The 23,198-nt window shown below is 30.4% G+C and overlaps 1 protein-coding gene across 10 annotated transcripts in view; it reads left to right on the top strand.

Annotated features, from left to right (window-relative positions):
- The window catches only part of nAChRalpha4 (nicotinic acetylcholine receptor alpha4), a 355,672-nt gene that overhangs the window by 318,710 nt on the left and 13,764 nt on the right, over window positions 1–23,198 (top strand). For all 10 annotated transcript variants that reach the window (XM_087412309.1, XM_087412306.1, XM_087412305.1 and 7 more), the window contains 2 exons: window positions 14,062–14,208; window positions 19,648–19,806. In XM_087412309.1, the coding sequence (XP_087268435.1) occupies window positions 14,062–14,208; window positions 19,648–19,806 (306 nt within the window). The remainder of the gene's footprint in view (window positions 1–14,061; window positions 14,209–19,647; window positions 19,807–23,198) is intronic.

A 23,198-nucleotide genomic window follows, 5' to 3' on the forward strand; every position in this document is an offset into this window, starting at 1 on the left:
TAAATTTCATCGCCTTGAGTGCTGCTCTCTCCGACTTGTCACGCTTGTAAGCGACAACGACGCTCCAGCTCGTGTCAACCTCTCTATTAAAAGTTTCATTCGCGCGACGGCATCTTTATGTCAAAATGTGACGAGAGGACGACGAGGCGTAAATGTCGATTTATTTCAGAGATCTTAGAAACCATACTGATAGAAAACGTCCAAACATGGAAAAAGATACCTTTAGTTTGATATAAAAAAAGTAAGAATGCGTTTACATCATATATTAATTACAAGTTAAAAATGGCAAAAAGCAATTAAATCATTATTTTTCTGAAATGACGAGATTTGCTATTTCAAGATATGTTTTGATATAAACAGTATTTAAACACATAATTTTAGGAGTTTTTATTTAAAAGAGATAAAGATCTATTTTAAACAGATCTAAGTGCTTAAATATTTCAATGAATTTATATAAGTATTTATATTCCTCACTCTCCAATTCTGTAAACCGCGCGCTATATATAATATAAATGTATATATAATCATGAACACAATTATTTTTTATCTCCTTAAAATTTACAGAAATTTTTGCAAAAATCAATAAGACAAAGAGAAAGAAAAAGAGAAAAATTGCGAGCACATAAAAATTAAACTATCAATAACAATATTAATATGAAACTGTTCCTTTCAGTAACAATATTTAGCTAATATTTTGCGAAATTTTGTAGGAAATCTTTGTAGAAAAATCTGTCGATGAACATTGAAAGAATGCATATATTTGTATAGAATTTCTTCGATCGAACAGACGACCGATTTACAACAGCGAATACGGATTGATAGAGCAAAAAGATGAGAAATAAAAGATGGTACATTCTTCCCCAAATAGCCATCGTTCTTCGCAAGTGCCAACTACAATGATTGAGCGACTAAAACGACGAAGCACTTCGCGAAACCGATATTGGCTCTTGACAAGAAGATTTATGACAAATACGAATGAATAATAATACAAGCAACGCTTGCACATACGAAATAAAATTTTTGCAATCCTCAAATAATCACGCTCGTAAAACTTGGCATGCTAACAACCGAACATACCATTAAAAATTTTTTATTAACTGTGTTATTAATGATTTGCAATTTTTATGTTTGTGATTACACTGAATCATGTTCTATCATTGATTATTGGAAAACATAAAATTTTATACTTAAACAGAGCATTGGTTTTTTAACGAAAATGCATCGTTTTAAATGAAATTACTAGATTCCTATCGAGGTTGCAATAACGCTCATGGGATACACGTTATTAAATATTCAATGACGATCGTACAGGATTTATTACCTCGCGAGGGACTGGCTTGAAAAACGTTATTGCCCGGCGGCGTCCAATATGATCAGAGCCCAATGTGGAAAAATATTCCTAACAAGTCCGGAACTCAGTCGCCGCACCGCCGACGCGAAAAATGAGAGAAGAAACATCGTATGAGGATTGAAAGGAAAGCCGCGAATCGATACATCGTCCAATTGAAGTAACGCCGACAGCGCGATGGTAAAGAAGAACCTAACGAAAAGGACGAGAAAGTTCCTATACGTGCCCACGTTACTGATAGGACCGCATCCGAACTTTAAACAAGTTCAAAACTCGGACCCTAGCCACGGGGCCCATCGCGACGTCGATCGACGCATTAAACGACGAACTTTTGCGATCCTTGAATCGCATTACTATTTCCTTCCACTTCCCCTCTACTTCCTTCTACTTCGTACTAGTACAAAGTAGGTGTACCAAACATGTACCAAACAACTTTAGTCCTACACTTCCTGAGAGATTTTTAAAATCACACGTTCAATTCAAGATACTTAGACTTTTGTATGCTTCAGTATATTAAAAAATATTTCTTAATATATTGATAATATATTCACACAGCACAAATTAGTCCATCCAACAATATTACAGCAACATTGCAACTTTCTGTACTGTATATTTCAAATAATTATCTAAGCCTCATAGAAAAAAATTTGGAATAGCTTTTCAACGACGAAGCCACACTAACTCGCTACAAGCGATTGCATTGAATTCAATATGGAGCTGCCATGGTTTCAACTTGGCATGATTTGATTTTTCGCGAGTTCTTCTAACATTTTATTTAACAAAGTGCGCATGCTCCACTGGTACGATAGATGACAATACATATCGCATTGCATCACGTATTTTAATCATACGAATGATAATACATCACTCTACTAGAGTTAGAATAATTCCAGGGGTGCGTTCCAAAACTTGACTCTGTCAACTTTGAGTATCTTTTATCTTTATTCAATATTTAACTAACAGGGATAAAATAATACTCGAGTTGACAGAGTTGAATTTTGGAATGCAATCCAGCGTGAGTACTACGGAGTCGACCTGCATCCGATTAGTGCCAATTTCAGTTTAGAGATCCCCCCTCTTTTGGTTTATTTCGTATGGATTCGATCATCGAATCAAATTCGCTTTTGTACTATAATAGCTGAAAATAGCTGATTACATTGATATACTTTCTTTTAGAAAATTTAATATCAGTAGAGTGGATTTCAATAAAGTTGTAAGAATTATCACAGAATATGTTGTAACTAATATTTTCTTATTTAAAATTAAAGATGATTGTGAATGTGGTTATGAATTACAGGACTTAAGCTACCTTTTTTGGGCTTGCCCTTTGACAGTTACAGAGTGGAGCTGATTCAATCATTGATCAAACTGAATTTATTCCCGCCTTAGTTCGTTTCCTCTATATAGTTATTGCGGAGATAAATATAAAAGTTATTAATTATTTAGTTTTATTTATCAATAAGAATCTTTTACAAATTTAAGTGATTATTTATATTTTTTAATTCAATATATAATCTTTTGCCTGAGATGATCTTTACCTCTCAGATCATTGATCTCAATTCAAGTTGGAACTTAGAGTCGCTATATATAGAGGACTCAGGAAAAAATTTACATAAAAAATTAATTGAACGTGATGTTTCTCCCCGAAGAGGAGTCATCAGAATTTTTAGATCCAGATCATCGCGTGATACTAGATGATCCCTTACTTTGGATTGGAAATCTATACAGGGGACTTTTAAAAAGAAGAAGAATAAGAACAAGAAAAACAAGAAGTCGCTCGAACATTGATACTGTCAGAGTCCCAAAATTTTTCTATGCTTGTATAACATCTTATGTATTATTTAAGTACATAGAAATACAAAATGTAATACACATACAAGTTAATTATCGGCATGTATTGGCAACTAAGCAACTGAAATAAGTTTTTTTTTTAATTTTTTAAATCAGAATCGTCGTTTCTATCAATTTATTTTCAAATTTGCATTGTCTTTTATATTTCCAATCATGATATAATAAATTCCGTTGCAACTCCGAAGCATGATGCAATTTTCAGTGATGTTGCGGCGATCGATAAATAATTTCGCTAAAGACCTCGGGACCACACCAACCAGAATGCATTAACCTGAATTAATACGTTTACGTTTCATTTGCGAATTCAATATTTGTCGACGGATACGCGCCATCAGCAAATATGGACACTCCTTACATCGTCAGACGATATTTTACTTGGAAATAAAATTTGAACTCGTCACGCGCATATCAGGTCTTACGATATAATCATTCGAAGATATTTTCTTGCACACACATACACACTGCTCAGAAACTTTAATTAAATTATTATAAACTACAAATGCCACTATATAAAAAAACCACTCTAACTTTAATTTAATTTTAACATTAAACATTTAATTTAAATGAATTTAAATTCTACAAAACAATGTGAGAAAGTTAGTAGTTTCTACTTGGATGCATTTACTTGAACATATACACAGAGTGTTTCCTATAATTTGATCATAAAATATCTCCGTTGTTTATGATATTACAGGAAGAAGTTGTTCGATTTGAAGGGGCACATATGATAAACATAACATTTCTCTCAAGGTTATATTTTTTTAAGATTTCAAAACCTCGAAGTCTAAAAAATATGACCTTGAGAAAAACTTTTTGCTTATCATAATATATATGTCCCTTCGAATTGACCAACATTCCTTTTGGTGACTTGAGGTATTTTTGGTATTATTATAACAACGGAGATATTTTAAATGATTAAGTTATAGGAAATACTTTATGTATATACAAGGCGTACCATAATTCTTAATTAATATTTCTGGGAGTAAAAAAGAATGAAATTTTGTACTAAAAGTTCCTTTCTCAATTGTGGCTCAGACCATTATTTATCGAGTTATTAAGAGGATCTTAAAAGATGACTAGTCATATTATAAATAGCACTTACACACAGATGATTTACGTGTCATTGACACAGCACTACATCAATAGCTCACTCACGCATGCCACACATACACATAAATTTTTTGTGTAACAATTATGTTTTAATTAGACATTTAAGTGCAATTTTAAGAACTCCAGCTATTTTTTCATGGAAATTACTATTTCGTAAGTACAGATTGCATAGCTTTTATATGAAGCAAATGTTATTACAACGTGATAGCTCTAGAACACTATATTGGACTCAATTTCAAAATTTTTTGTCGTTTTCGGCATAAACTCCACCTCACAAACACGTATTAATGCATATACTTTAATCTTGGAAAAGGATTTTCAAATCAGTAAAAAAGGAAAAAAGTTGTTATATAATTATTATACAAAAATTATTAATTAGTTTAATCGATAATATAGACGACTTTAGAATCCCCTTAAACTTGATTAATCAGATTGCCCAACTGGAATACACAGGAGCGCTACTATAGGATACCAATATGCTATGGGGCTTCTCAATCTTATTATACATTCTCCCGATTAAAATTTTATTATAATTTTTTATATTAATAAATAAATAAATGAATAAATCAGTAAATGTGTAGATCAATAAATAAATAATTTATTCATTTATCTAACCGTTTATTGATTTTTATTTATTTTTTTATTAATTAATATAAAAAATTATAATATAATTTTAATCAGAAGGATGTAGGGGAGACCGGAGCTATATGAGATTGATTATCAAAATGCTTATAACTCAACAAGATATAGCAGGAAAAGCTCTTTTTTTGACTGTAGACTGCTGACATAATATTAATTCGTTATGTAAAATGATTTGCATCACAAGCATTTTAAAAACTAAAAATCAATATACTTAGACTCAAAATTTTTAAAACAAATTAAATAAAGACGAGTCAATGCAGGATATTAAGTGCTAATAAATGAATTTAATATTACAATAATTTCAATACAATGCTATACGTTCCGACTCTCATTAGATCACAAGCATTTTATACATTATATTTATAACAATTTTTAAGAAAATGAAGTTGGTGAGTTTCTTACCACCTATTTTGTTGTCTGACAAATTTTTGACATTATTAATCGCGATATTCTTGTATTTATAGAAAATGACATGTGACTTAGAAGATTTATGTTACAATTAATTAATTATTATCAAATATATAAAATGAGGCTCGAAAGAATCTATCAGTGAAAAATGTAAAAATAAAATATATTTTATTCGTTTTGTTACATTCACACGAAAATAAAGAATTTTCTGTGCATCCGAACAGCTGATGTAGCTCTGATGGGCTTTTTTACATTTTTTTGACTGATTAATCATTATCCTGACAAAGTTTGTGAATCCAATCTCTTTTATTAAAAATGACTCTGTGGAGTAGATTGACTAAAAAATGAAGTTAGGTAACAATTTAAATATATTTAAAGAATACATTTTTAGAGAATATACAATATTATATTTCATACAGATATGTTTTTTCATTTTTCATATAGAAACTACGGTACAAAAACAAATTACTATTTTATGATTAAAATAACTATTTTATTTGAATTAATACCATAATTACTATTATTTCTCAAAATACAGAAATGATATTAAAATAAAAATTATATTTTTTTTATACATGTTGTCCATAACAAATATGTTACTGTCAATCCTAGAACGTGTGACAATCAACTCAAAATATGGAGTTAATTGTCACATTTTCGCAGTTTCATTTAAAATTAAATAACTTATTTTTACGATATGATGAATTCATGAGTAATATTTTTTTTAATCTAAAGGTAGATATATTATAACGTACATAATATTTTAAAATTAGGCATTCACTTTTGTTTAAAAATTACTAAACAAAAACTGTGACAATCGGCACCGGTCTCCCCTATGTACAATAAACGCGAGAAGCTTATACACGCTATGCTCCTGCGTACTTCGGCCAGGCACAATTGATTGATCAACTTTAACAGGCTTTCTACAATAAGTCATTATCTAAGTTTTAAGTTAAAAATAATTAAATTTCTTAACCGTAAGAAATTGACTAACATCAATAAATAATATATAGTTTGGGCTAAAATTGGGAAAGGAACTTTTAGTTCAAAATTTCATCCTCTTTCACTCCCAAAAATATTAATTGAGTCATGGGACATCCTGTATATGTGTGTGTATATACACACACACACACATACACACACACACACACATACACATACACATACACACGCATATACAGGTTCAAAAAGTCCCGGACCGGGTGAATAACTTGAAAAAAAAATTTTTTTTGAAAAAACGCCGAAACACGTGAAATGATTTTTCAAAAAATCTATCTTTTGAGAGGGGTTGCCGCCCCCAATGGGGCACGTGGGGCACGAGGGGGGTTGAAAATATTAAATAGCAACATAGGTCAAGTGGGGGCTCATTTGAAAGGTCTTTTCGAGGCGAATCCAAAACACTACGCAGGACTTTTTGCACATGAAACACACCGTATTTGTTGTCACACATGTACATGAATGGTCGCGTTTTTGAATGCCGATAAAGACACTTGAAGTCAAAAGTTCAAATCATTGAGTCATTATTATTTTACACTTTATGTAACTTTCTTCCCTGATAAAGCTGTTTTGTCGTAGTTCATCTCTGTAATTTTGAAATCAAGCGTCTTTATCGCTGTTTTTGTGGTTATTTTCTTTTTCCTTCAACGTCGTGGATTTTTCCTACATTTAAGATAACATGGCTCCTCAGAGAACACGCACATTTTAAAAATCAAATAACTCCGCCGAAAATGATCGCAGCGCCCTCTATGCGCAGTGTTTTGGATTCGTCTCGAAAAGACCTTTCAAATGAGCCCCCACTTGACCTATGTTGCTATTTAAGATTTTCGACCCCCCTCGTACCCCACGTGCCCCATTGGGGGCGGCAACCCCTCTCAAAAGATAGATTTTTTGAAAAATCATTTCACGTGTTTCGGCGTTATTTCAAAAAATTTTTTTTTTCAAGTTATTCACCCGGTCCGGGACTTTTTGAATACCCTGTATGTATTTAAGTTTTGATTTAGATTGCATATATTAAAATTTCTCAGAATGTCTCAATTATCATACTTTTTCTTTATATTGAAAAAATAATATCATATAAATAGCACTATTCATTTTAATAAAAATAACTGTTATTTCAAATCCTATTAACGATATAAATACGTCATGCTTTTATGTTAATAACATTTTATCTGTTTCAATAATACTGTTATTAAATTAACAACATTATTTCCAATTAAAACGATGCTTGATATATGTATTATTTTGTTCAGTGTATGTACAATATTAATGGATTAACAAAAATTATATATATTTAATTAGATCAAAAAGAAAATCTCAATAATTAATATATTAATAAAAAATTGAAAAATTTAAACAAATTAAATTTTAATACTTCATTTTTTTTATTTAATAATGATACATTTTTTTATTTTCTGAAATTCTTGTTAACATGTAAAATCTTTATTTTGTATATCATGATAAAATCAAACAAACGCTGAGAGACTATAGTTACTATTATAGTATTATAGTGCTATTATATAAAGTATTATAAAGTATTAGCGCACAATTGCCTAACCGGAAGTTTCAAAAGATCAACTTTTTTCTTACGTTAACACAGCGAACAATACGGCTCGTAAAGTGCGCCATGGTTCTCAAGGTGCTCGCCTTCGATAGCATAACTTTAATCGCTCTTTCGCATCTTCAGACGAGATATAACGAAACGACAAAAAGTGGAGTATGCGGCACTTATCTGTCCCCTCCTCCTGCTTTTTCTTCCGGAAACTTTGTTGAAAAGGTTGAGAAGCATCTCATGGTCCCGTGCCGCGGAAACTTGCCGTTGCAATTCAACCAGACGCAACGCCGTAGATGTCTTCCCTTCCGGTCACTTGCCGGTCTACGTGAATGGCTTTTTCGAACGTGATTACGATTCATGCGGTTGTCGCCCCGAAGATGAACGGTCGCGAGACAGTACGTGCTGGTTGCATGTGAATTCGCAAAGTGGGTCATAGACGTACGAACACGGTCCGGGAAATCTCGTGAAGAAATATTTCGATTCACCAAAAGGACGAGGAGTTTGCGACGAAGAAAACGCGCGAACGTCGGAAGTGTGCCGGTGTAATGCATCATACAGATGTAGGTTACATCCTGCTTGGTCCGACTTAGCTGTACTGCCCTTTGTAGCTTGGTAGTTATGACTCCGTTCACTTCTAAAAATATATCGCTTGTCCTGGTAGGTGTAATCAGTTTTTAAATTGTATATTTCTGCAATTTCTTCTTCATCTTATCAAATTCTCGAGAATCGCATTATATATAGCATAACGATCATAAATAACACTAGTTTTAAATGTTTTATGCGAGAGCATATGCATATGAAGATAGTTTTATAGCGAAATTTCAGTTAATATTTATCTATGATATAGCATTTTTTTTTAATAATTTGAATGATGAACAAAGCAGATATTTTCGCTAGAATTTGATAATAATTGAAAAATCAGGGGTATTAGAACTGAACAAATACATTTAGGCGACTACTGTTAGTCACTTCTAATGTGAAATCAAAAGTTTAAAGACATATATAAAATAAAACAAAAATTTAACACTTTTTATTTTCAATGGAATTATTATATGTATTATATAAAAAAAAATGTCTTTTTTTTTTCTCAAAAAAAATCGAACCTAACGAAAATATTTTAATAGCAGATTCGAACTCATCGCCTCAAAATACATTTAAAAAAATGTTTCTTTTTTTGCACTAAAAATTATTTAAAATTTCTAAACTATAGTATAATTATGTGCATAAACCCGCGACCATAGATGCATATTTCATAATACTGTACACTTTGTAGGACAAGAATAAAGAAATATGATTTTTAATTAATATTCGCCAATATATAACAAATAACATCCAAGAAACTTGTATCGTACAAATAATTTACTAATACTCATAGTTTTGCAACAACGGGAAAATTCTTTTTACTCCTGATATTCCGCAATTATTGTACAATTTCACGCTTACATCTCTTAATTCAATATCTATTTTTTCTCTTGCAATCTCCCACATTCATTCTTCATAAAAACTTCCTCTTTGTGTGTTTCTCTTCTTTCTCTACATTTTTTTATAAAGCTTTCTCAGACTCTTGCTTCCATCTAGCGCAACATTCTTTTCTTCATGACTGATGGCCAACGATGATGAAGCGACTAGGAAATTTGTACGACGTTTTCTCAGCATGACGCAGCCAATTCACAGAAGATCGAAAACGCTCCCTTCGGTACATGTGCGTTTCACTGAAAAAATACACTTATATGATTTTATTTTCTATGTTAAAAGAGCTTTGCTCAGCAAAATATATGAAAGCATGGAATTATTTAATTCTTTAAGGACAATAAGAAGTGGCGTGGTTTCTTTAATAATTTAAAATATACGATTATTTTTATTGAATCTTCTCAATGGAAATATAAAATATTTTTATTCAAATGCGAAATATATACATTAGCATCAAACATGTTAACTAACAAAACGCACACTGTGGCGCGAGTGGAAGAGATATTTCTTTTTCTGAGATACACACTAGCAAATGCGAGCAATCCAACTACGCGCATCCGAGACTTAATGGTCCTTTCCTCAGAGAATCGGTAGAGGAGTCCTACGATTTCACGATTCATTCCACGTCCGCGAACGTCTTAGAACAGCGAAAGGCTTTTTACTCCTCGGTAGCTCTCGAATTTGCAATATTTCTCTGGATTACGCGGCCAAGACGGGCCAGGACGAACGCGAGATGAAGATTGCTTACCTCTGAAGCGGATTTGATCTTCAATGAGAGATAAAGAAAGAAAGAAGAAACTGATTAAGCGTAACAACCAACAGCCATCGCAGTAATTATTTTCAAGGAAATATTTGATATTCGAGCTTCTCGTTAAAGAACGTTCTCTCTCATGAAGCTACATTAATAAAGGCATCTCTTTTTAATGACATAATTATTGCACGCAATTTATATGTGCTATTATATGCATTATGAAGTTCTTCTTAATTAACACAAATTTCCAAAATGTAAAATAACATGGAATAAAAATACTATGTTAAATCTCATGTACATAATTAATATAATAATTATAATTATATAACTATAATAACCTTATATATTTTGTTAATAAACATTATTATAAAAACGGAATTAATCCTCTCACGCAATTGTCTTCTTAATGAATAAAAATTATTTACGCATTCTAAATACGCAAATAAAAATATATGAAAATATAATGACCAGAATTGAATTATAGGACTTCTCCTGGGAGAAAATTTAAAATAATAAATTAAAAATAATATAATCGGAGCGCGAATATGACACCGAAGCGTTTAAAATCCACCGATTTGGAACTTGAAAGCGAATCTCGAGTGTCGGCCATTATCGATGTGGAGGATATTGAACGTAGTTCCACGGAGCGATATAGTCTCGTGCTTTAAGACGCACCCCGAATCAATGACGCGATCTACTTGGGCAACGAAGAGAGAAGCGACGAATCTCCTTGAGGACGAGGGAGTCAGCAAATTGGCAAATTGGGCCGATAGCGTGCCGTAGTTTGAGTGGAAACCACGTGTCTTTCCATGTATGTGTACAGGCATAGGCGTGTGTGTGAGAGAGAGAAAGAGTGTCTGTGTGTATGTGATGGAAACCTCCTAATAGCTTCGGACGCTACAAGGATGCAGTAGGTGTGACACATTAATCAGTAGCAGCGTTCACCGAGGTTGGACTCCAGCCACCCGTGGAGCTGAATTCTAAGATATACAACGTGTCTCGCTTAGGTGTTGCGCACTTTCCGTGATTGCGGACGTTGCAGAACAAATAGAAAAGAATGCTTCTCGTTCCAGAGCACCAAGATATTGATAGTTCTTAAGCTATGTGCGATTGAAGGTTTAAAGCATTATAGAGGTGAACACTGCGCACAATTTCGTCAGAGGAAAGTAACAAATTTTTTATTTTTTAATTGTCTAATTTGAAATGACATTACATATATTTTTAAAAAATTTTAATTTGAAATTTAATGCGCAATATATTAATATAGAAAATTTAAAAAATTTGCGAAATAATGTTTTTTATTTATAAAATAAGAAATTTTTTAAGTTTTGAGTGTTACAAATAAATCTTTAATGGTGATATAATCCATAATATATCAATGTAGAAAATTTAGGAAAATGTACGAAAAAAAGGTGTCTCATACATATTTCTAAGATAAGAGATGAACTTCAAAGGAATTTATAATCGTGGAGAAATGCGCAATATCTGCCACTTCGAATATAGCGCCAAATTTCCCATCTCACTGGAATTTCAAGAGGCTCACTTCGTTCTTCTTAGATCGGCACCATTATGAATTTCCGTTTAGATGTGTACGGGATTCCGCGCGTGACATCCTTGGCATTAGCTTGGTAAACGCATCTTCGATCCAAGTAGTAGATGACCTATACCAACTGCTTACGTATTTCTACATACATAATTTCTGCTTTTTATCAAAAAAAAAAAAAAGATTTCTTGAATTTTTATTATTTTATAATTTATTGAAATTGATTTACAAACAAGATATTTGGGATGCGTGTAAGTTTTAATACACACAATAATAAAATGAAGCGTAATAAAATAAAACGGTGTATCCAATGCAGGAGTCGGATATTTTCTTTAACTACGTTATAAAAATTATTTATAACAAATATTCTTCACAACTTTATATGATTTTAAGTTTTATTCAATTTTTCTTCGGATTTTGATCTTTAAAGTGAAAAAAAAATTATTCAATTATGTATTAATATTAACCAAAAATACATTAATTTTAAGTATACCGGATACACGAATAATTAAAGAAATGAAGCTGTACATATATAATATCGATGACGCTTAATATTTTATGTCGTAAAATAAAACATAAAAATGATAAAAATAATTTATATAAAAATCTTATGTAATAACTATATTATTGAATGATTATTATATATAATAATCATTTTATTAAATATTTAATTATAATAAATGTTCTTATTAATTTCAACCAAGCTCATCTTGAAATTAGTAATGTTTTACTGGAAATGTCTTTCTTGTCACGTCCCGTCGTTCAAGATTACACGTTTAGAGCAAAGATAGCAGCTTCGAGAACGCCTAATACGTGAGCATTATGGCACATTTTGCAGGGATGACTAACGCGGTCGTCGAGCATGATAAAAAGCGAACAGACGTGAGGATCGAGAATTTACGTCGCTGCGGCAACGTAGTCCGAACCGATAAATGGTTTGAAGCCAGTCAAAGGAAGTGGGTCCAATTTAAACCGCGATCTGTCCCCTCTCTCTCTCTCTCTCTCTCTCTCTCTCTCTCTCTCTCTCTTTGCCTAGTTAGAATCTCCCATCGCCGAATGGATCTGCGTTATGAATAGTCTCATGAGATTTACATTCCGTCCTGCTTTGAAGATCAATTATGATTGTACGTTATGGCAATTTATCTCCGTTCGCTGGGATAAACTTGCAGTAATCTAATAATCTGATTTCTAGGACATTATCATAAAATTACAAAATATCGCAATTCACGAAAGAGATTAAATAACACACACACACACACACACACGCGCGCGCGCGCGCGCGCATTATTTGGGGCACAGAAATGGAAATTTTATAAAATTTCCGTAAGCTGAGAATTATATAAATTGAAAATAACTGGCAAACATCCAGCATTTTCTTAGAAATTCTGGATTTTATTTTCTGTAAAAGAACCTAATCTATTTAAAACTACATATATAAAAGAGCAATATATATAACAGTACATATATTATAACTTACATTAAGTAACGAGCGTTTCTTGTTCACTAAAAGGATCAAGCAAATAAATTACTATAAAAACAAAGAAAATAATAAAAACTAAATATTTTAAAACCAAGTATAAAGAACATATTTATTAAAAAATCAAAATATTTTTTAAAATCCTATTTTTGATTTTTAAAAATGTAATATTAATCTATTGTAAAAAGAAAAAAATAAGTTTTTCTCTTTAATAAAAAGTTATTTTTTCTTTTTCGGAAGTTAATATTTACGATATTTAAATAACAAGACTCTTTACATTATCACACACCGTTGCATTTAAAAAGTTTTGCAATTATAATAATAGTGATTTAATTATAATTATAGTGTATACACATTAAGCTTTAAACACATTATCCGAGTGCTTCTATATATTGTTTTATCCTTATTGCTCATTCAATGTTAAAAAAAGGTAAAATGATACGCAGTGATATTCGAGTAACGTTTCCGAATAGCCTAGGCTAGTAACTCTAGAAGTTAACGAGGGTTAAAATCTCTACCGTAATGAAGCGGTGTTTATTAAAAATTTAATTAACTTTCCTTAAGCGTCATAAACAATAACTTTGTAATTAGTTTTAATTATCGTTGCCATGTAAAACAGATATAAAATGTATTAGTTTGGTGATTAGAATAATTACGAATTTCATGCGAATAACTAAATTAATATTTCTATACTAATTGCATTATTGTGCGTAACAGTTAGTCATTAAATTACGTTTGATCAATGGAGTATATTATTTAAATTGTGGTGGATAAGAAAGTAATCTCGTAATACATAATATGTAATGACAATTAAAATATATTGCAAAGCATACTTATTTGTAGCAAAGCATACTTTTATAACATGTTATTTATAATATATGATTGATCTCTGTCTCTTTATTTTTTTCAGTATATGCGTTACCGTCGTTGTTCTCAATGTTCACTTCCGTTCACCACAAACGCACAAAATGGCACCTTGGGTGAAAAGAGTTTTCATACACATTCTTCCACGACTACTAGTCATGAGAAGGCCTCAATATAAATTTGAAACTAGCAGGTTGGTATTACATGTATAATTATAACATATTAGAGGAAACCATTCCGACACTTTGTTTTTAGACAATATTTCTTAAACAAAAGGTAAAAATAAAACTTTAAAAACATAAGAACCAACTAAAAAGTGTCTCCTATTAGATCATATAAGCAGTTTTTATAATACTGTTTACAATTTTGCAATAATTAATGTTTTCGTAAGATAAGCAAAAATGAGCATTTGACAAAATAGGCTCCAAAACTGATACAATAGGCACTAATGTTGCGTATTCTTTTTCTTTTACAGGAATTATCTGTATAAAGTATCTATAAATGAATGTATATAAGATTTTTCAAATTCTTTTCATTTTGTTATAAAACATTTTTATTGAATTATATGCATATTTCCATACAGTACAGAAAATTGAAGCAATATTGCTGCAATGTTCCTTATAAAAATTTTTCACCGTTTTTAGATCTCATATGGATCGTTTTTTTAGTCCGTTCCTGCCCTTTTCTTTCACAAGCACTCGCGGTGTATCGTAAGGAATGATAACGAGTATAAACGAGTATTTTTGAGAAAATTGCCCGTTTTTAATATTCGTTTTTCCGCAGATGAACGAGGAACGTATACGCGAGTATCATGAATATTTTTGAATTGTCCATTTTCAATACTCGTTTTTCCGCTATGAATATTTTTTAGTGCATTGTCCGTCAGCTGGTAAGTGAGAACACGTTAATATGTCCCTCTTTTAATAATCATTTATTTATCACATTTATTAATTATTAATCAATTTTACATTAAATAATTAAAAAGTATTTTATTTTAATATTTATATATATAATAATTTTTAAATATTTCATATAATATCTAATAATTTTTAGCTGATCGAATTTATGCCCAAAACGCATACACAGTTTGGATTAAGTATATTAAATTCAATGCATTACACACAAAAACATTTCATACTTCCTCACATCATATTCTCGTAATGAATGCAAGATTAGAATTATATCTATTATTTTATTAATATATTATATATTCACCATTTATTCTTTAATAAAACTTTGTAAACACATTTAATAAATTACTACGTCATTTTATTGTATTTCCAATTATTATTTATAAATCTTTCATGAGCCGTATATTCTGAGATCCCTGTGTGCGCGCGCGCGTGTGTGTGTGTGTGTGTGTGTGTGTGTGTGTGTGTGTGTGTGTGTGTGTGTGTGTGTGAGAGAGGAGGAGGAAGACACGGTAAAAATGTAAAAATTTTAAAAGTTTCTCTTATATCATATTTAATTTTACATAAAAACTAAATATTTCTTATTTCTAATTTTTTTTTAGTAGTAGACGTTTTTATTATTGTAGAATAATATATTTAATCTTAAACATAATAAACAATACTTGAGTTAAAAATTAAGTTTTGGATAAATGCGACATACATATCAAAGTTACCCTAATATCATCATATACTATGTATATGTACATATACATATGTACCATTTGTGGGTGTATATATATGTTTATTAATATATCTATATCTGTATAACATTACATATATTTGTATACAATGTATTAAATATAATTACTTTTGTAAGATGTAATGTATAAGTAAGCACAACAGAGCGAATATCGACATAGGTGTGGCTCAGTGGAAAAGTGGCAGACTTGGAGACCAGGCCTTGGTTCGAATCTCGATAAGAGCGGAGCTGATTTTCTCGTGCTATCGGTTATGCCTTACTACGAATTACGTAATTTCGAGTGGTGAGAACGTGTGAGTGACGAGTGTTAAATGAATATTTTGCATTCGTATACGTTTTTTCACTTCAAATTTACGCAGCATGTATTTATCACTCAAAAATACTCGTAGTGTACATGTTTTTATCACTCAGATATACTCGTGTCCTACAATCTGTTTTAACCACTCATTTTTACGGAAAAGTTTCTGTTTTGCGATTTAAAAACGGAGTCATACTCATTGAGTATAATGCACGTTTTCACCACCCAAATTATTCGTTCGCGCGGACTAAAAACGGGCTAAAAATTTTTATAAGAAGTTGCAATATTGCAGATTGCAATGTAACATTGCAGAGATGTAAATTAACAATATGCCTGCAAAATGTCAGTAATATGCCTGTAATATTCCAGAAACGTTGCAAAACTGTAATTCTTTAATTGTTTATAATAATATCCATACAGCACACAAAAAGATTGCAAAAACATTGCAGAACGATTTCACTGAAACATTGCAATATTGCATGATGATCGCGAAACGTTGCTGAATTATTGTTGCAAAATTCCAACAATGTTAAGATGTCCGCTTTTTGTTGTATTGCAACAAAATATTCCAGCAATATTACAATGTAATGTATTTGGATAAATTTTTTACGAAGACTCTAAAATAAAAACTATTTCTATACATCTCATTAACTTTAATTTTTCTACAAATCATATTTCTAGCGATATGTACTTTCCAAAAGCAATTTTTTATGATAAAACCATAAAATGTTTCAATAAATATAGTATTAATTCTGAAGGATAAATTTATTTGTAAGGATAAAGCATGTATGTGTGTGCCCCAAACAAACTACGCGCGCACGCGAATATTATTTATTAATATAATATAATAATAAATAATATTTAATATAATAATACAATCGCATAATAATACAGTAATTAATATAATAATACAGTCACTTGGTAAGTTAATCATGAATTAAATTAATCGCAGTGATTCTTTTTAATTCGAAAGAGTCAATTAAAATCGATTAAAAAATAACGGTATGAAATTTATTTAACAATAAAGTTCGGGCGCTGGTTTATTCTTGCGTTCACATCAGACAAAAAATAAATGCATCAACGATCACATAATTAATATTTCGAATTAATATTTCGATTAATAAATCGTTTTTAGCAGCTTAATTGCTTATCATTATCTTATCCGATAATGATGCATTGATTGTACCCAAACTCGATATTATGCAATCTTTTCATTTCATATTTAAAATAAATATAAAACTTAGCTAATGAAATCGTTAAATAATAGATCAATAAATTTTTTATTTAAATATAAAATGAATTATATTAATTATTATATCAAAAAAACGACTGTTAAACTAAAAGACTGTATTACATAAATATTGTAAAAACTTATATTTTTATATATTATTATTATTGTAACAATTAGAGAATTACAGTTTTGCAATGTTTGTAGAATGTTGTATTACAAGCATATTATTGACTTTTGTATGTATATTGTTAATTTATATTTCTGTAATATCTCTGCAATGTTACACTCCAATCTGCAATATTGTAACATTGCAGCAATATTGCTTCAATCTTCTGTGCTATATAAGAATCGCAGTGATTCTTTTTAATTCGATACCATTCCGAATCAATTGAAATCGATTAAAAAATGATGGTATGAAATTTATCAATAAAGTTTGGGTGCTGGTTTATTTTTGCGTTCACATCAGGCATAATACATCATCGATCACATAATTAATATTTTGATAAATCATTTCCAGCAGCTGAATTTTAATCGATTTCAATTGACTCGGAGTGGCTTTGAATTAAAAAGAATCACTGCGATTAACTTAATCCATGATTGACTTACCAAGCGACTATATTATTATGTTAATGTGGATAATATTTGTTCGGGGCACGTACATACCTGCTTTATCTTTACAAATAAATTTATCCTTCAAAATTAATACTACATTTATTGGAATATTTTATGGTTTGTTGGAATATTTTATCCTAAAAAAAATTGCTTTATAGAAAGCACATATCACTAAAAATGCTATTTGTAAAAAAATTAAAGTTAGTGAGATATATGTACAGAAAATAGTTTTCATTTTAGAGAAAATTTCTTCGTAAGAAATTTATCCAAATACATTACATTACAATTAATTACATTGCTGGAACATTTCGTTGCAATGTAACAAAAGACATCTTAACATTATTAGAATCTTGCAGCAATGATTCAGCAACGTTTCGCAGCCACTATGCAATATTGCAATGTTTCAGTGAAATTATTTTGCAATATTTCTGCAATCTTTCTGTGATGTATGGGTTTACTTTATGCTGTTCTGCAAGATAAAAATAACGTGATAGTTTTTCAAGAATTTTTTTATATATGCGATTGTCTTCAACTCCAATAGAGTTATTTGACTTTATAAAACAACATTATAAAGATTAAGTTAGTTCATGGTTTATTTTACAGACAGGTGTACCGGTTTACGCCGCACCCCACCTTTAAATTTAAAATCGCATTATGAAAAAACTAAAAAAAAAATTAGAAATAAAACTGATTTAGGAAACTACAACAAGCATTTAAAATGATGTAATATTATCAATAATATAATCACTATTATTTAAACTACGTTATTTGTAAAAAAAATTGTAAGAATTTTATTTTTGCATTCATAGAATTTGTTTTTATAATTTTGATATAAAAACAAGCATAATATACGAATTATGAGTTTGTACTTCTTTATTTAGCTAAACAGATTATGATTTTATTAATATTAATAAAGTGCAATAGTTAGTTTCTGAGAAATAAGGGGATGTTGCTTTCGGAGAATTATGTCAGTATCAGCGACTTTTCTTTCTCGACTCAAAGACATGTGAATTTATTATTTATTCCTATTTTCTTAATTATCATTGTGATACGAAGTTTTCTTAATTTTTATTTTAATGTCGAGAGAAATTTTAGTTTCAAATTTTTTTATCAATATGTTTAGTATTAAAAATTAAAAAAAATATAGAAGGTATTAAATTTAAAATTAAATAATCGAGTTCTCGAAATTAAAAAACAAAAATATAATGTACGGACAATGAGAGCTTTACACAGCGCGGGAATTGTTGCGCAATAGCATAACTTCAACGATGTCCAACGGTTCTGCCGACACATATATTATGTTCTACGACTTTGCTGAAGATGGTTTGAAGTAAACCGAAATGTATGAATTAAGTCTGTATTGAAAAGTCATTGCTTCTAATATATTATGTGAAGAGTTTGTTATTATTATATAAATTGCGCAACAACTCCCGCGCTGTGTAAAGCTCTCATTATCCGTACATTATATTTTTGTTTTTTAATTTCGAGAACTCGATTATTTAATTTTAAATTTAATACCTTCTATATTTTTTCTAATTTTTAATACTAAACATATTGATAAAAAAATTTGAAACTAAAATTATCCGTACATTATATTTTTGTAAAGTATTAAATGTTCATGAAATCCTAGTAAATCGTTATTTTTGTGTATTATTTGCGCACTAATGATAACAATCAGGGATTTCATTAGGCGAGATTGCGCCGTAACAATAATGTTATACATACTTAGCACGATTATACCTTATATTCTACTCTCAGTGATCGCACCGTCAGCTAGTCCGCTATTTTCCAGAACATGGCACCCGCATTAAAATTCCGCGCCCAATTGTCTATGTTTGCAGGTACACTTCCGGCAGAGTGCTAATGAGGACCGTTAGAGGAAAGGAGAAGACTTGCTATTATCCTTACCATCCGTCGACTCAGGAAGACAGTGAAGAACATCTCACACCCAAAAGATTCCATAGCCGTCCTCCGTCAAAGGAAGATCTCTCGCCTTCTAGGTATTTACGACAATACAGAATACTTTTACTAATTAGCTTTGATTCTTATATTATCGTTGAGATTTATTATTTAATGATCCATTATTTTGTTCAAGGTGCGTCCCAAAATTTTCCCAACTTTTAAATAAAACAACAACGGTTTACTTTTTTTTTCAAATTCAAATTGTTTATTCAAAGTAGTCCCCGTCGGACTCAATACAACGTTTGGCACGATCTAAAAGCATTTCAAATGAGTGTTTTATGTCGTTCAAAGGCACGTCCTTCAGAATAGTGGTACAAGCCCTTTGGATGTCTTCTACGTCCACATACCGCTTTCCTTTCATGGACAAATGCATTTTGCCGAATAGGTAGAAGTCACAAGGTGCCATATCAGGCGAATACGGGGAATGGTTGATTGTTAAAATGTGATTTTTAGTCAAAAAATCAGTGACAAGTGTCGAACGGTGAGATGGCGCATTATCGTGTAACAAGCGCCAACTTCCTCCTTCGCGATATTCTGGCCGAATACGACGAATGCGGTGCACCAAACGCTTCAAAACGCTTACATAGAATACAGCATTAACTGTTTGGCCTGCTGGAACGAATTCTTTGTGCACAATACCCTTGGAATCATAAAAACTTCGATGGAATTTTCGTTAATTGTCGATTTTGGGCGACCTGTATGTGCGTCGTCATTTATGTCCTCACGACCGTTCTTGAATCGCGTATACCACTCATAAACACTGGCACGGGCTACACAATTATCACCATAAACTTGTTTCATCAAATTATGGGTTTCGGTAAATGTTTTACCAAGTTTAAAACAAAACTTAATATTGGCTCTTTGTTCGAAGTTCATTCTCGTACCGATGTATACAACATACTGACACTTGAGACGCCATAACTTCGTTTCCACTGAACCAAATGTCATGAAATTTTTACTGGAAGTCAGCTAGGGATGTACCTTTCAAACGCGCAATCGAACACACGGATGGCACCACCCGACCTATCCCTATTGAAAAAGTTTGGAAAATTTTGGGACGCACCTTGAAAATGCGTATATATATGTATATATATAATTATAAATATATATTTAAAATATCTTTTTGTCCAAAAAAATTACTTAGATAAAATTATAATTATAACAAATAAAAAAGAAGGGCTACGAGCCAAATAATAACATTTAAAATTCAAATAACAAACATATGTTTCGTCATTTTCAATGTACAAATAAAATAAACTTAATTTTGAACAAATGACTATTTGAAGGCATGTAATCATAAAAGAAATAGGACATTAACATGATTTGTTATCTCTTAGACAATACCTCTAATAAATATCTATCGCCACAGTTGGTATGTAATTGAGTCATATTTTATAGTCATTTGGTGAAGTTGCAGATAATAATCAAGAGATCTGTTAATGGAACATAATATAACTTAATAAAATTCAGTATACAGTCATAAAAAAGTTGTAATTAAAACAGTTACTGATATATAATTCAGTTTCAACTTATTTATTTAAATCTTGCTTTTGCATTTTAATGTGAACCATTTCTAATATCAATCTTTTATGATGGTTCATTATCTAAGTTAGATTCTTTAATTTTTATTCACATCATTCTGTGTGTTTTAAAAGAGGCGTTATCATTAGGTGGATAAGATTATTCTACTATCCCATTCTTATTTTTACCGAAAAAATTTTGTCAATGCAATTAACATTTTCTTAAGCAATGGCTATCCATTCCAGTTTATTTTTTTCATCATACAAAAAAGAATAAAATATATCATATTAACAATTCGAACATAATACATGAAAAAATTCACACACTAAAGAAAAATTCTTTTTACCATTCCTTATGTAAAATCAATATCTGAAAGTTTCTTACCGATAGCAATGAAATTCAATTATAAATTCGTCTTTACCATTCCAAATATTCTTAAAAGTTTAAAAAAAAAAGAAAAGATCAATTCGAATTATTATCCAACCAGAATATGGTTCATAAAATATCATGTGAGAATTGTGAGACTAATTACATGGGTCAAACAAAAAAGAAATTAAAAACTAGATTGCATGAACACATTTCAGATATCAACAAAAAAATAGAATCCCCATCGGTTATTACAGAACATCGAGTTAGTCATAATCACAATTTTAATTGGAAGGAGGTAAAAATCTTAGATAACGAACCATCATATAATAAAAGATTGATATCAGAAATGGTTTACATTAAAATGCAAAAGCAAGGTTTAAATAAATAGGCTGAAACTGAATCGCTATCTGAATCTTATTACGAAATTATAAAATTACTCTCCCCCTCTTAATTCATTTCCTATTCCTTGTTTTCTCTCTCTTGCTTCTATCTTTCCCCTTTCTAACTTTATCCTCACTATTCTTATCTCACATACAGCCTTCCTTTCTCTCTGCTCCGTCATTTCATTTCATAATGTCTTAGAACGGCGAAGCATCTTAGAATTCTTTCGCATTTTGTCTATTTGTACATGTGTTGTTTGATGATATAAAACTGACTATATTAATTGACACCATTGGAGCGAACAGTATGACTTAAAGTATAATTTAATTTTTATTTTAATAATATATGAAAAGAAAGAGCATAAAGAATCACAGCACAAGATGTAGTTAGTGATATTTAATTATTCTTGCATTACGAATTACAATAAAAACATTAAACTTCATTTTTATATAAATAAGCATAAAAATAGCCGAAAAATATGTGATACAATCAATAACAACACATAGTATCACGACAAATTTCTATCTGTGAAATGAGTATATTTGTAATTCATCGATTATTTTGCTGTAAAACAGGTAATGTTTTCTTTATTTTATACTCCGTTTTAAAAGATATTAATAATTAAATAAATTATTGTAAATTAGAATCTGGAAATTCTCGTTCTACACTTTTTACTACATGACTTCTGACGTTCTAACATTATTATATGAAGCAGCGTCGCTTTGATGCAAACATGATCTTTACAATTATAACACACAAGGGTTGAATTTGATTCCAACTTGATGTAACTCTGCATCTTAAGAATATTATTAATTTTACTGAAGATGGCCAGATTGTGGCCGAAACGTTTAATGTTTTTATTGTAATTTGTAATGCAAGAATAATTAAATATCACTAACTACATCTTGTGCTGTGGTTCTTTGTGCTCTTTTTTTTCATATATTTTTGAAATTATAACCACATTCATTTTTAACATTTTTTATTTTAATTTTTATTTCATCTTAATTTGTGTATTTGGTAATTTGATTGAGACCGTCTTATATTGATATACATTGTTATTATCTTTTCTATATTAGCATTGGTTATAATTTAATTGCGACTTTCTTATCATATATATATATATATATATATATATATATATAAACTAAACTATGCATAT

Source organism: Acromyrmex echinatior, chromosome 13, assembly GCF_024713525.1.
Source record: "Acromyrmex echinatior isolate Ae372 chromosome 13, ASM2471352v2, whole genome shotgun sequence".
Lineage (NCBI taxonomy): Eukaryota > Metazoa > Arthropoda > Insecta > Hymenoptera > Formicidae > Acromyrmex > Acromyrmex echinatior.